This window comes from Theobroma umbraticum, unplaced genomic scaffold (genome assembly GCF_002168275.2).
Source record: "Theobroma umbraticum cultivar Fairchild unplaced genomic scaffold, ASM216827v3 scaffold_228.0, whole genome shotgun sequence".
Taxonomy (NCBI): domain Eukaryota; kingdom Viridiplantae; phylum Streptophyta; class Magnoliopsida; order Malvales; family Malvaceae; genus Theobroma; species Theobroma umbraticum.
Genome location: NW_018397274.1, coordinates 680476 through 695572, shown reverse-complemented (window position 1 = coordinate 695572; position 15097 = coordinate 680476). Strand labels below are relative to the sequence as shown.

General features: G+C 32.9%; 1 protein-coding gene and 1 pseudogene across 1 annotated transcript; both read right to left on the bottom strand.

Moving 5' to 3' along the window:
- Positions 1 to 4508: 4508 nt before the first annotated feature.
- Positions 4509 to 9990, bottom strand: LOC110427313 (cuscuta receptor 1-like). Its single transcript, XM_089785455.1, has 8 exons — positions 9984 to 9990; positions 9818 to 9883; positions 9717 to 9750; positions 9586 to 9623; positions 9414 to 9506; positions 7819 to 7893; positions 5489 to 7749; positions 4509 to 4780 (listed from the first exon to the last, which is right to left on the bottom strand). Exons 1-7 carry the CDS (start codon positions 9988 to 9990, stop codon positions 5861 to 5863), a joined length of 2202 nt encoding a protein of 733 aa, XP_089641581.1. The 3' UTR covers positions 4509 to 4780; positions 5489 to 5860.
- Positions 9991 to 10343: 353 nt separating this feature from the next.
- LOC110427363 (tetrahydroberberine oxidase pseudogene) lies at positions 10344 to 12306 on the bottom strand (annotated as a pseudogene).
- Positions 12307 to 15097: the final 2791 nt, after the last annotated feature.

The window sequence follows — 15097 nt, the reverse complement described above, 5'->3', positions numbered from 1 at the left end:
AATTTCAAACATAAATATTTTTTTACAATTTATCCATAATAAAAATTTGTTCTCAATAGTTTCATTAATAGTACTACGTCAATTTTCTGAGTAAATTGCTTTTTTTTTCTTCGGTAATAAGATTGCATTTGCACTATCAAATAGCTATTTATCTATAAGAAATAGATTACATATAATACAACAGACAAACAAATTTAACATAAAAATAATTTAATTTCATAGATAATAAGTACGATGGCAATAAAGTGGAAGGAGAGAATTTCCACAAATAATAAATAAATTTTTTTAATATTTATAAAGGTATAAACGTGATTAATTAAAAATCATTATAAACACATGCTAAAAAACTTTTTAACATAATTTCTAAAAACACTTATGAACTATTCATAAAAACTCGAATAAATTTTTATTTGTTTATTACGTTCAATCAAATTGTTATATTTTTATTTTTAAGTCCAATAAACTTTTATTATTATTAATTAACTAATTTTTATTAATTAAAATGTTATTTATTATTCATATCACTTGATGTTGATATAACATGTGAATATGTCATAATAAATAAATGATGTAGCATGTTGATGTGTTATAATAACATAATTATATAGTATGTCGTTTGGGTATAAAATAACAACTGACATTTTAACTTATAGTAATTAATCAATGATTAATCATATAAGTTTATTTATTTTAAAATAAAATGCATATAAACTTAATTGAATAAAAAAAGATTATTTAAATCTTTTTAAATAATTGAAAGATTTTTTTCAAATATTATGTCAAAGTTTTTAAACTTAGCAGTTAAACTTATAGTCTTAATGACCCCACATTATAATAAACATTAATTCTTTTTATTATAATATATAAATGATTCATTTTCAAAAGTTAATTGACCCCACTCAACAACAACATTAGATTTGGTTGCCTCGTGACTGAGGAAGCCAAAATGTCTCATCGTGGAGATGAAAGGCAACAATATTTGAACTTGGTCGTGTAGTTGAAAGTTCAACCTTTTCTCCCTCCTCCTATAAGAGATAGATAGTTTGGCAGGGCATGGAACCCTTCAAAGGGAAGTTTAGAATTTTGGGTAGCAATAATTTTTTTACTCTTTTCATTGAAATTATTTCTAAATTAAATTCATCAAATCGATCATGAGGCAAAGGAAAGTAAAGAAGTGTGAATCTGTGAAGGTAAGTAATGTGATTGATGAAGGAAATCCCGTGACTTAATTAGGCAAGTTAATTAGTAGTCACACTCATATGATATGACACTTTAGGCAGCATGTGATTCAATTCAAGCCATATGCTTTGTGTTTGAAGTTTGATATCTAAGACTTCTACCAAGGCTTTGCAAATTAAACTCTAGCAAAATTGGAAGCCACCAAAGCGTTTGAAGAAACCTTTTTTCTCGAACAAGTCTATTTTATTAATAAAAAAAATTATAAGTTGAAAGCACCTTCACTAAAAGAATTGTAACACATTAAAATAATTTTCACCATCAAACACAGAAACATAATAAGTCAAATCAATCTTCATATTTGAAAATAATGTCATGAAATAATTAATTTGAATTTCACTTGTTCCAGTAACAGAATCAAGATGGAAGTGAATGTAGGATGGCTAATTAATCTAAAATCTTTAAATCTAATCAATCCTTTTTTTTCCTGATATTAGTAGCACCTATTTGGTCTATTTCTCTAGAATTTGAATCTTATTAGCATACTTATTACATTAAAATATTAATTTCAACATATGATAAAATTAATGAGCTTGCACCTGTTTACAAACCCTAACATCGGTTTCCTGGTGGGAGGGAATACATTTACTAAGACAAATTTGAGTTCTAGTTATGCTTATTTTTATTAACTTTTTTTTTTCATACATAGGTTACATGTCAAAAATTATTGTAGGCAGTGCTTAAATTTAAGAAAGATATTTTGAATATTAACTATATATGTGTGTGTGTGTGTGTGTGTATGTGTGTATGTATTTGTATTTGTATATGTATGTATGTATGTATGTATAAAATTGAACTACAAAGAACACGAAAACCCAAAAGCCAATTGATCTCTTGGCACATCTAAAAGGCATTGTTTACTTGAAGAAATTATTTTCCTCACTCCATATTTGCCAAAGCTTTCCCCAGCTGCGGGAGAGCCACACTTGTACGCCAAGCAATTCTAAAATTATCGCCTCCAATGAATTTGGTAACCTTAAATTATATCCACAATATTAATGCTTAGGTTCCCAAGTTAAGGAATGCTTTAATTCTGTGATTGGGCCATTGAAAACTACCTCATTTTTTGCTTTGAAGGTATCTAAAACAGCCATCCAAGTTCTTTCTTCAAGTGAAAACAACACATGGAAAATTTTGGACTTAAGGTCAGTGAAGTTGGCCTGGTAGGTAACCCAGGCCCAAACTTTATTATTATCTTGGTTATAAATGGGTTTTGTTATTTTGTAATGATAAAAGAATAATTGTTGATTTCGTATTATTTTTTATGATAATAAAATATTTCAATTAAAAGAAACGATTCCTTGAAATGAGCTTGTGTTTTAGGGGAAAAGGAAGTATATAAGTATGTTCTCATTCCTCAAGCACATTTATTTTAAATATGTTTTATAGATTTAACGGGAGATTTACTCATTTTGAGGAAAGTATACAATAGTGAACTTCTTTTTTTTTGAAAAAGTTAGAGAAATTAATCATTTTTCACAAATTTTTCTACCTTTACCAAGCAAAAGAAACTTAAAGTTGAGAATTTCATTTTCAATTTTTCAGTATTTTTTATGAACCAAACTTAACATAAATGTATGATTTGGAACAAAGTTTTAATATTATAAACATAGAAGAGAAGATAAGAGGGAAAAAGAAAACAAAAATGATCATCACTAAAACTCATGTATGGAAAAGAAAATAAGGGTCTTCCAATAAGTTGTTTTAGGACTTGTTTCACTACAAATAATTAGGGTCATGTTCAGACATTTGCTATCAATTACTATTTCTAGAGTCATGATAAGATTTTGGCTCAACTGTATAATTAAGTGCTTCATATGAATCTGAGAATTTGATTAGCAATGGTTTTATGGTCTAAAAGGCACAAGCCATAGACCCAGCAACTCCAAGATAATCCTTTCCTATCAAGTGAACTATTGGAAAGGGAGGCTCATCAAACTTAGAGAGATCAAAAGGAAGGTGATTCATATTTCGGCAGAAGCAAATAACATAAGCCAATGACATTTTATGCAGGAACCAGAATTTGACAGAGAAGTTATGGTAAATGTCTTAAATCTTGTTATCTTGTAATGATTGAAGGAAGAATTCCACATCTTTCACTTAAAACAGAAAAATCCAGGTTAATCTCTTTTGCTCTCATCTCCTTCCCCTTTTTTCTTTCACCATGTTTCCATTTTTCTGAACCAAAGGCAAAGAACCTCCCTCATCATGGTTCATACCTGGGAGGAAAAAAACTATAAGAAACCAAAACATTGGATGCGTATAAATTACAGCCATATAGTGAGTGTAACCACAACCACAATAAACCTTGAGTCAAACACCAAAAATTTAAAAAGGAAAGAATTCTTATTGCTTGATTAGCAAAATTAACCCATATTTTCTATCAACCTCATTCAATTAAGGATAATTAAAAATCACCGAGAATCTCGTTTGAGAACTTTTATCAAGAGGAGGCCTTAACTGTTATTTTCTTTTTGGTTCCCATAGAGTTCCAGTTTATGATCCCTTCTTACCCTCATATCTCACATTAATTCTTTCATATTATTAAGAACAAACTTGGTGCTTTCCCTCTTCAAGGCATGTGTTTTTTTACCATCAATCCACTGAAACAGCGCAAAATACCTTATGTTAACTGATGTACCACATAAGAAATTCACAAATAAAGTTGAAAACTTACTGGACATCCTTCTCGGTTTCTCATCCTCAGACATCTTCAACCTAGACAAGCTCTCCCTCAAATCCTTAAAGTCAACCCCATGAGTCCGAGACTCAGTCACCTTCTCTGTCGACGACCCACCAATCACCAGGGATACGACTGGCAGGGTTTTCATTGGAAACCACTTGTTTTGCTCAGACTCTTTTATATAATTCGTGCAATGAAATATGGGGCTGTGACTGTGAAGGTGTAGCAGAGGTATCAGTGGGAGGTGGCACGGCAGATCGTCGGCGGAACTCGAAAAGATTCTTGCGGATTTCCTCTGAGGAAACGCTCGTTAGGATGGGTTTTGAAGTGGGAACCGAAGGATTAGTGCGGTTTCGTGAAAAGGGGGAAGCAGGTCTTTCCTGTTGATGCTGTTTGAGGGCAGCTCCGATATTGCCCAAGTAAGAGAGTGAAGAGGGATTATCTCTACTGGAGCTATTGCCCGGGCTGTTACTGGAGCTATTACGATTCTATAAGATAAAAACTTTTTCTTGACACAACTATTGCAAAATAAACCGTTACAAGAACCTTAAACATCTTCGACAATGTTACCAAAAACTCTGTACTCTAATATGCTTCGCAGTCCATTGATTGAAGAGAACAAGTAAAAGAGAGAATAAGTCGCTGCATATCGTCGGATATGCTTTCTTCAACATGATTGAGGTTCATCTTAATGAAGTAAGCGCTTTTCAGTAAATCGTTCAAGGATTTGGAAAGGCATCGAAAACGCACTATAGATTTTGGTGGAAGTCTAGCCATTATCTCAATGATTACATCGTCAGGAAGTAGTACAATTTTCTTCTTGTTCTTCATCGCTGGTTCCATTCTCTGCTTCTCAACAGACTGCAATTGCAACTTGCCTGTAAATCCTTGGATAGCGGTTTCAGCTTCTTGTGATTTTGTTTTCTTTGGAGAGAAGATATATTATTATATATTCACATGCTTATGCTGTAGAAGCTTTAGGAATCCTAAATGTTAGCACAACTTGGATTTCCTAGCACAACTTGGATTTCTTTGGAGTCCAACTCAACTAAGCTTCTTTTAAAATTTATTTTTTTCTTTTTCTATGTTAATATAATTATACAAATTATATAGTTAGAGTTATACTACAATATTATTAGTTAATTAGGCTATGAATAGAATTGACTTTCATACTACAAAATTTATCTTCTTGCAACATCTTAAATTTCTGTTACAATATTCTCATTCAAGTTTCAACTCAAGTGAAAATTTCAACATTAAAAAATTAAACATTGAAATTTTAAATTGTTGTAAAAGTGTTTAGTACATTGTTAAAAACTAATTATTGATCATAATTCTATTAAATTTTTTTTACATAAAGATGTTTGATTTTACTAAGATATATATTAAAGGAGTTCCTTTAAGTTAATTAATATATATTATTTTGGTTTAAATTTAAAATGAGATCATATTTTAAATTTTCTTTTTGGCCTAACGTCGAACATATATTGATTCCTATGTTCAAGACGCAAGGTTACAAGCTTCCTTCAAAGCAGAACAGATAAGAAAGCCAAAAATAGAAAATCTTACGGGTTCTCATGGCAGCTAAGCAGTGACGATATGGGGAGAAACCCCTGCCCACACACCAGTAGAAACTGAAATACCTTGATAAGAACAGTCCCTCGCAATGAGCTGCTGACAGCTAAGCACCCAATTTAAAGAACATAAACAGAGCGAGATGGAGAAGACAAAGAGACAACCTTAATCCTGTGAAAGCCACCATGGAAGAAAGAGAAAACAGAGATATACTGGATGCAAGCAGAATAAAGCCCAACAGATGAAAGCACCAGAATCAAACAATGCAAACAAGGTTACATTACAGCAGCCATCTGACTTTTCCTTCAAATCAAAAGAACGAAGCAGAATGTCCACAACCCGCAACAGCACAAAGCATTAAGGCTTTCACAGCTGAGCGTTTCTTCTGAAGATATATAACTCAAAAACGTTGCCCACAATTGAGAAGCGGCAAGTAGTGATGCAATCCTCAATGAAAGAAAACCATGCATTTCGCCAATATGGATTTATGCAAAGACTAGAAAAGATTCCCAATAACACAGCTGCAAATGAAATCAGAAGGCTCACACAAAAAGCAGACATGTCCAGCAAATTGTCTTCTCCTTCATCATCTGATTCAGTTGATACCGTTGGTGGTGAATCAGTATTAGAGCAATTGTTATGCAATGGAGGTCCACAAAGAAGAGGGTTTCCCTCATAACTGCTTTCATCAAAGGTCCCAAACTGAGCTTTTCTTTCTGGAGTCTTACCCGACAAGTCATTGTGCGCCACGCTAAAAACCTCTAGAAAGTTCAACTCAACTAGTTGGATGGGAATTCTACCACTCAAGTTGTTGTAAGAAAGGTCTAAGCTCTCAATCTGCTTAAGATTTGAAAATGATGAGGGTATAACTCCGATCAATTTATTGTGTGAACAGTTTAATGAACGGATTTCACTCAAGTTTCCCAATTCAAATGGGATTTCACCAGTTAACTTGTTGCAAGATAAATCAATCCCAGACATGTAGTCAAGAATGTCACTTCCGTATCTATAGGACCCCCTCTTTGTCGTAAACTCTATCCATTCTTTCACTTTGCTTGAGAAAACCGAATGTGACCCTACTGATTGATCCATGTTCACTTCCATCCCGATGTATTTTTGTATATCCTGTTCTGAAAAATAATAGTAACCTCCAGATATAAGAGACTTGTCATAACTTGATCCAAAAGTTAAATTGCCCAAACAAGAAGGTATAGGACCAGAAAGCTTATTTTGAGAAAGATCTATGATGCTCAAGGAACACAATTTGCATAACTGAACCGGGATTCTTCCTTCAAGGTGATTAGCTTTCAAAAGAAGGACACTTAAACCGGAAAGAGTGTTAATCCATTCTGGAATGTTGCCAGTCAAGTTGTTTGCTGTAAGATCTAAAGTCACCAACGAAGAGCTGTTATACAAAGATGGTGTTAGTGGACCACTTAGTCTGTTTCTGCTCATGTGGACATGCTGTATATTCGGTGGATTGAAACAAGATGGTATATAGCCGGAAAAATTATTTTGGGAAAGGTCCAAAAATTCAAGTAGGTCCAAGTTGCACAATTCCATTGGAATGGAGCCCTCAAAGTGATTGTTGGACAAAGCCAATCTCTCCAAATATGACATATTCCATATCCATCTTGGAAGCTTGCCAGACAAATTGTTATTACTTAGATCAATTTCAGTTAAAAAATAAGGAAAGCCAACATTCAAGCTATCAATATCGGGTATCTCTCCAACAAAGTTATTCCCATCCAAATATAATTTTAAAAAATAATTTGAAGCGAAGATTGTTGGAACAACCTTTCCAGTTAGGTTGTTATTTGACAGCCTCAAAATCTTCAGTGAGCTGCTCATAGTTAACTCTTCTGGAACTCCTCCAGACAATTGATTATTTGATAGGTCTAATAATGATAATTGGCTCATACCACCTAAACAAGGAGGGATATTACCTTTGAAGGAATTCAAAGATAATAACAACCTTTCTAAATGAGGAAAAGTTGAACATATATATACTGGAATTTGAGCTTGTATTTTGTTATTAGATATGTCAATTGAAGAGACATCAGGATAAGGAATTGGTGGGAAGAGAGGACCCTTAAAAGAATTGCCCATCAAGAAGAGTTCTTCTTCCATTACCAACTTGTTTTCATCACGCAGGAGGATCTTGAGGTCAGTGAGGTTTGCAAGTGATATGAATGATAATGGTACTTGAAAATGATTTCTTGAGAGGGAGAGGAATCTAAGTGATGTGAGATTTGCTAAAGGAGCTAAACTTCCAGTGAATTGATTGTCGGAAATATCTAAGGCACGAAGAGATGTCAAGTTACCCAAACATGAAGGAAGACCCTGATGTACATTTCCACTGATGTCTAATTGTTTAAGGTTCCTTAAATCACACCAACCTGAAAAATATATAATTTTCATCAGACATTAATTGGTTATATTTTCATTCTAAAATATGGTAAGAGTTATTAAATTAAAGAAAGCAAGTAAAAGATTATTTAAGAGACATATCTCTAATATAATGTGGAGTATTAATTTGAGTCATAATTTACGTCACACAAAGATAAAGTTTTAAGAGAACTCAATATTCCAATGCTTTGCAAAATGTTGCTAAGTAAAAGGAGAAGTAATTAATCATAGGAGGTATGAAATGATCAGAAACCAATCACAAATATATTTGTTGATCACTAGAACACATATATATTTCATTCTAAGATTTAATGAGAACAAAAATTTAACCTCACAAATAAAAAAAAAAATTATTAAACGATATCTTTATGGGCTACAAATCCGTTCATCACATTATAGACAATATCTAATTCCTCTAAGTTGCTTTAAATCTAAATTTTGTATGCATTTATTTATTTTTTTCTTACCTAAATAAGATTGAATTAATTTCTCATTGATGGGACTTTTTTCTCGACCAAGAAAAGAAATTTTATTTTCCAGAGGGGAATAAGAAATAGCCCGAAGCATAACAAATAAAAAACAAAAAAGCCTAAAAGAAAGTTAATCATTACGCTATATGAAAAAGCGCGAATTTCAAAAGTGTAAATAATAAACAATATATATGGTTGTTATCCTTAATTAATGATTTTCTTATTAAATTAAAATATTTACTTATTTTTATTTATTTTCTTATTAGCATTGTAGTCCTTATCAAAGTAAATTTTCCTTAATTGTTAATTTTCTTATTAAATTAAATATTTACTAATTTTTATCTATCTATTACATATATTCTTTTCAACCTTAAAATTTTTATCGAAGTAAATTATTTTTGATAAAATTAAAATTTTATCTATATCAAAAATTAGAATCTTTTACTTTCTTGAATTATTAAAAGATTTAAATAATTTTGAGATTTGCAATGATGAGCTTCAATAGCAGTATCTACTTCCAACTAAAGCTTAATAATTGTGTGATCCAATTTTGTGTATTTATGCTTTTTGTTTTTTAAATTTCTCTTCATTAAAATTCTTAATATTTTTTGGATATGTATGGTTTATATTAAGAATGATATAAAGATTATAATTTTCATGAAACCAACCATAACATAAAATTTTACAAAAAGAGTCAATAACTTAAATTTAATTTTCTAAGTTTGGTGTATAACTAACATAATTACTAATCAATATAACTTGCTTCATTGAATTTATTTATTTGATAGTAATAACAATGATATATAATAAGTAACAATAAGTATTTTTTTTTTTTGAAAAGCTGAGTTGAATTTATTAATATGCAAAAGCAGACTAAGACTTACAGAAGGGTTATAGTCTGTAACAGCAGTAAATCACTGCTCAGATCCAGTGGAGTAAGATCCAACCGCGACAACAGGAAGAAAAATTAAAACACAGCAGGCACCAAAAAGGTAATCAAAAAGTCAGGAAGAAACAGGGGACACAAGGGAGATACATACAACAGGGTGCCCCAGACACTGGAAAAATAATATAAACAGGGAAGACAAAATCAAGCTCTTCTAAATGGGTCAACTTCAGCTGTCTTCCATTATCTACAAAAGATTTTTTACAAATATAATTTCGTTACATAGAAAAGCTTTACATGATATTTAGTTAAATGTAAATGCATACCTTGGAAGGATTGAAGGCTTTCAATTTTATTCCAACTTCTTCAAGTTTATCAAATTCAATTCTAATAATCTTTATGTCAATCTTGTTAGTAATTTGTAATTTTCACATATTTGATGTGAAAAGTCTTTTACTCAATAATTGACTTTAATGAAACAAATATGGCAAACCTGAAGTACCTATTGGATAATTTTAAAGGTTCTAAAAACTAAAAGGAATTAGAAGACAATAGCTTTACCTGCAATGTCTATTGAGCCTTGCAATTGATTGCTCCACATATACAAGGTCTTTAGACTCGAAATTCAGATGGTTTCGACCATCTATTCTTATTTCAGAAGGTAGGGTTGTTTTGATGAAACTCTTCTCATTCACTGTCAAACGCCACGCGTTCGTCAGCTTACCATCCATCTTTCTTTCTCAATCTTTTGCAACAAATTGACTGGAATATATTAGTAACTCACAAACGTACAAACAGAGTAGCTGTTTTTTTTTCCCTTTCAGACAATTCATCAAACAGTTTTACATGTGCGAAATGAAGTATAAATGAGGGATTGAATACCCAAACCTTATCCGGCACACTGAAGGAGAAAAGAAACGAAAAGAAGAAGGGAGATGTCTGTAAAATGAAAGAACTAGAACAAAAAAAACCAGTGAAAGGGAATGAAAGGAACAATTTTCCATTTCTGAATAATCAATCCAACCTTGAATAATCAACTGCTGTTTGCAATTTAGAAATATAATCATACAAAACCACAAAGAAATTAAAGAAACCCAACATCTCCTTAGGAATATCCAGAAAACTACAGTGAGAAAGTGACCGAATACCAGCAAAAACGCAGTGACGACGAAGGGAGAGGGAAGTAAGGAAACAGTGGCAACAAGCTCAAAGAACGGAAAACAAAAGAGGAAGAAATATGTGCAAAGCCCAGAATATATCCCTTTAAAAATACCAAAAGACTTAAACAGATGTCAGACTATGGAGGTACATGTTCATGAGATTCATTATATTAAGATTAAGATTAAGATAAGGTCCTCGTGAATGGTATGCAATCTATTCCTTCTTCCCCTTCTTTGTGCTCCCTGACTGTGACACCGGGATGCTTTGCTCATTCCAGAAGAAGTTGTCAGGATCAGTTGAAGTCTTTACACGAACAAGCCTCTTGAAATTATGGTTGAAGTATTTCAAGCCCCAGACGGCTGCTTGTGCGTAGCTTGTATGTCTTTTGTTGTTCCTTCCCAAATCAAGATCCCGGTAGTTGAAATAGGCAGCCCTGGGAGATTTGGAAACGTAAGGTTCCATGTACTTGTACAGCCTTCTCATCCAACCTAGATGCTTCTCTGTTTCCTCTGCAGCAGCCCAATCAAGAATGTACTGGATCCCATATAGATTCCCACTTCTGTGAGGGAAAGGAATTTCTGAACTTGATATTTGGCTCATGCTTCCACCGTAGGGTGTCAGGATCAATATCGAATTCTCTTCTTCGACAAGCATCTTGTATAGTCCTTCTAACCCTGATTCTGGAATTGGTTCCTTCACGTAGTCGGATTTGGCTTTGGAGAATTGGGTAGATGACATTGTCCGGTTAAGCAGAACATCTGAGGATTCTGTGATTGAGAAGCCAGCGAAATAAAGGACAGATTGGATCCAACTCATTTCAGTGCAGTTGTCTCGAGTTACTCCCAGCTCAGGGAAACCATCTTCTTGTTGTAGCAGCGAGAGGAGTCTTTCAGCAGTCCCAAGAAACAAGCAATCGAAGGAAACTCGAACAGTTTTGTTTCCATTTGAATTTGCACTAGGAACTCCCATAACTACATGGATGAAAAAGTCTTGATGCAGCTTATCTGCAACGGTTTGCCACTTGTGGAGAAGTTTAGTTGCTCCTTGTTCCAGTGTCTTTCCAATGCTGAACACTGTAACAGTTGGAGGAACACGAACCAACTTAACTTTCCATGAGAAAATAACTCCAAAGCTCTGTGCTCCACCTCCTCTGATGGCCCAAAAAAGATCTTCTCCCATGGACTTTCTATCAAGAATATTTCCATTAACGTCAACTATCTGGGCATCAATGACATTGTCAGCTGCTAAACCATATTTTCTGAATATGGTACCAAATCCACCTCCACTGATGTGTCCCCCTACACCTACAGTGGGGCAACTGCCCGCGGGGAATCCATGGAGATTACTTGAGCCAGCAATGCTGTAGTACAATTCACCAAGAGTTGCACCTCCCCCAACCCATGCGTACTCATTTTTGATGTCTAAACTAATAGACCGCATCTGGAAAAGATCTATAATTATAAATGGAACATCAGATATGTAAGAGAGGCCTTCATAGTCATGTCCTCCACTTCGAACTCTAACATGCAAGCCATGTTCCTTGGAACAAATTACGGCTGCCTGGATGTGAGCTTCAGAGTCTGGAGTGACCAAGTATTGGGGTTTCGAAGCATTCAGAAACCTTAAATTCCTTATGGAAGATTGCAATATAGATAAATACTGAGAACTGTTTTGGCTGAAGATAACATCAGAAGTTGTGTTGGAAGGCGGTGAGTGAGAGTAAAAGCATTGCAGAAAGCTTTCCTTGGTCGAATTTGAAGCTGAAAAGCAAACTGAGACAGATAGGAAGAGAAATAATGTTAGTGCTACCATCCCGGACCCTGGAATCTCCATCTTCAGAGGATAATGTGAATTGATTCAGGAAATGGGCAGAAGAAAACTTGCATATATATATTGCTACAAGTTATTGAAATTACGTACTCAAGATGAATTTGAAGATTGAATTCCTGATATCTTTATCTATACAGACTGAAAAATTCAAAGCAAAAATGGAGATCCCCAAGCGCAATGCAAGAAGATTCTTAAATATATGCCTAAAGGGAGCATATTTTCAACGCATGTACTCCAACAAATATAAAAACTAAACGGGTCAAATTTTAGGAAGTTGCCCCAAAGTCTAAACAAAGGAATTTGCCGCTTTGACAAGGACTATATATCATGTTCGCCAGCCAAGCTTGTAGAACGCAGGCTTGTTGCTTGACTGGCATCTTTTATAAGGTAAAGTAAACTAATAGAAAGTCAACGGTAAATATCTGTTACAAATGGTCTACAAGATCCTTGATCTTCTAGATATGACTTTTGTTGCCAAACTTAAAACTTGCTGCGATCATCATCTACGAAGTACTAGTAGATGTAACTGTCATCTATGAGGTTATTTTCTCTTTCATGTTCTTAATATACTTAATAATTAAGCTACTAAACTATGTCTTAGACTCTTAGAACAAAAAATAAATGACGAAGGTTATCCATAGCTATCATAGTTACGAGACCCACATCAGCTGAGCAATGAGATCAGTTACTCAGCCCTCGACCCAAGTGGATTCATTTAATTGGATTATTTAAACATTTGATTCAGCAAAAATAAGATTAATTTGTCAAGTTTTTTAATAACTCAGGTCAATTAAATATAATTTTTAAAATGATTTTAAAGTCATATCTAATTTAATTTTTACATATTAATTATTGATTTTCTTATTACTTTTATTAAAAAATTAAATTAAAAAGCAAAACTATATACATTTCATAAAAATTAAAAGGTGAAAACAATTTTTGTGAACTTAATTTTTTTTGTAATCTTTTTCAATGATAACGAATATTCTAATTCTTATATAATAACCCGTTGTATACATAATTACTCATAATAATCACATAATTCATAATTTTTTGTATAATATTTTAAATTGTTTTTACTATAATAAATGGCATTAAGTGAAAAGAAAATATATTCTTCTTTTATATATAAATATATATATATGCAACAGGGCAACGTAACCCTACCCTAACTTGGCTGTTCAATATTATAACCTGTCCAACCTACATCTATACTAGATTTATTTGACTCTTCAATATTTAATCTGTCCAACCTACATCTGTCCTACATTTATTTGACTTTTCAATATTATAACAGTCCAATCTATGTGCAAAGCTCTTCGAATGTTGGTGGCTTCTCGATGGGGTTCACCAAAACTTATCCTTGAAAGCGACTTTGGAAAGCTTGTAAAATGCGGTTTAAACACGTCCACATTATCCAGATTTTGCGTTTAAATCTATGATTAAATACTGTGACATTGTTAAAATTACCAAGTCAGCGAACGGGGTTGCAGATTCCGTTACTAAAACAGGGATGAACAGAGAAATTGACTTTATCTGGGGTGGCGCCTGAAGCTGATAATGACCATGTTCTATTTCTTTCCGCTTTCTTGTCTGCTTACTGATTGTGTTTGTGTTATGTTGGGCTGCTTTGTTGAGTTGGATTATTCGGATTGCTGCGCATCATCTATTGGTTGTTTTACTCTCTGTTCGGTTTGTCACTGGATTGTTTGTGCTTGTCGCTGATGGATTATCTTTCATTCGTGTTAGGTGTTGGTGCATTGAATATCCTTTTCTGATGAAGCAGGCTTTCATGTTATGACAATGGGGAATTGCTTGGTTGCATGGGACACAAGATTTTCATATACACAATGTACAGGGGTTCTGGGCTTTTTATTTTTGTGAGTGAATTGACTTGCTGTACAGGGGTGGTATTGTGCTTCCTTGTTCGGCTAGACCCTCTTCTGGTTTGTCTGAGGTTTATCAAACCTCTTGTGCTTGTAGGGTGGCTGTATATTTTGTTTTCTGGGGTTCACAGAGTGATCTAGCTGCTGCAGATTGTGTTTTTCGTATCTGCAGACTCTTCTTTTGGTGGTTGGAGGTTTATTGTCCTCCTCTTGGATGTACCATGTGCATAGCTAATGAAATGGTTCAACTCTGACTTTGGAAAAATATAAAATATTTATATATTAATATTTTAAAACATACTATAAATTAAAATTAAATAAAAATATATTATTTATTAATGTAATAATCTAATCAAATTAGGTTTCGTAAGCCTCAAGCCTACAATTTTATGCAAGTCTATCAATGTTTATTTCATTGAATTTAAAATGTACCCGTATTTTTATAAAAAGTCAATTGCATTTTATCCATTACATGTGAGCTCTTAAATGTTGAAATTTTACTTTATCAATATTTATGGTGATAAGTTCAAATTATACTGAGTATCCTTTCATGGTGGAGGCTTTGGGTGCCATGCATGAAAGCTTTGTAGAACGTGCTTAAGGACATGGAATTTACAAGAATGTAAAATCTAAGCTGCTAATAATATAAGAGAATTTCAAAATTTTAAAATTAAATTATTTGATTGGTAAAATAAAAATAAAAATTATTATTATAATTTTTGGAATTCGGACGAAGGATTTCATTGATTTAAATATTTCATTTCAAACTCTGACCTTCATGAAATTTTTCGATGACATTTATTATGGTCTCCTATTTGTATGCAATTTTTATTTTCTTTAACTCTTATTACAAATCTTATTTTTTATATATTTCTTGATATTTTCATATAAATAATAATATGTATTCATTTTTAAAAATCTAATGACACACCTACTGTATATCCTTTTCCATATATTTTTA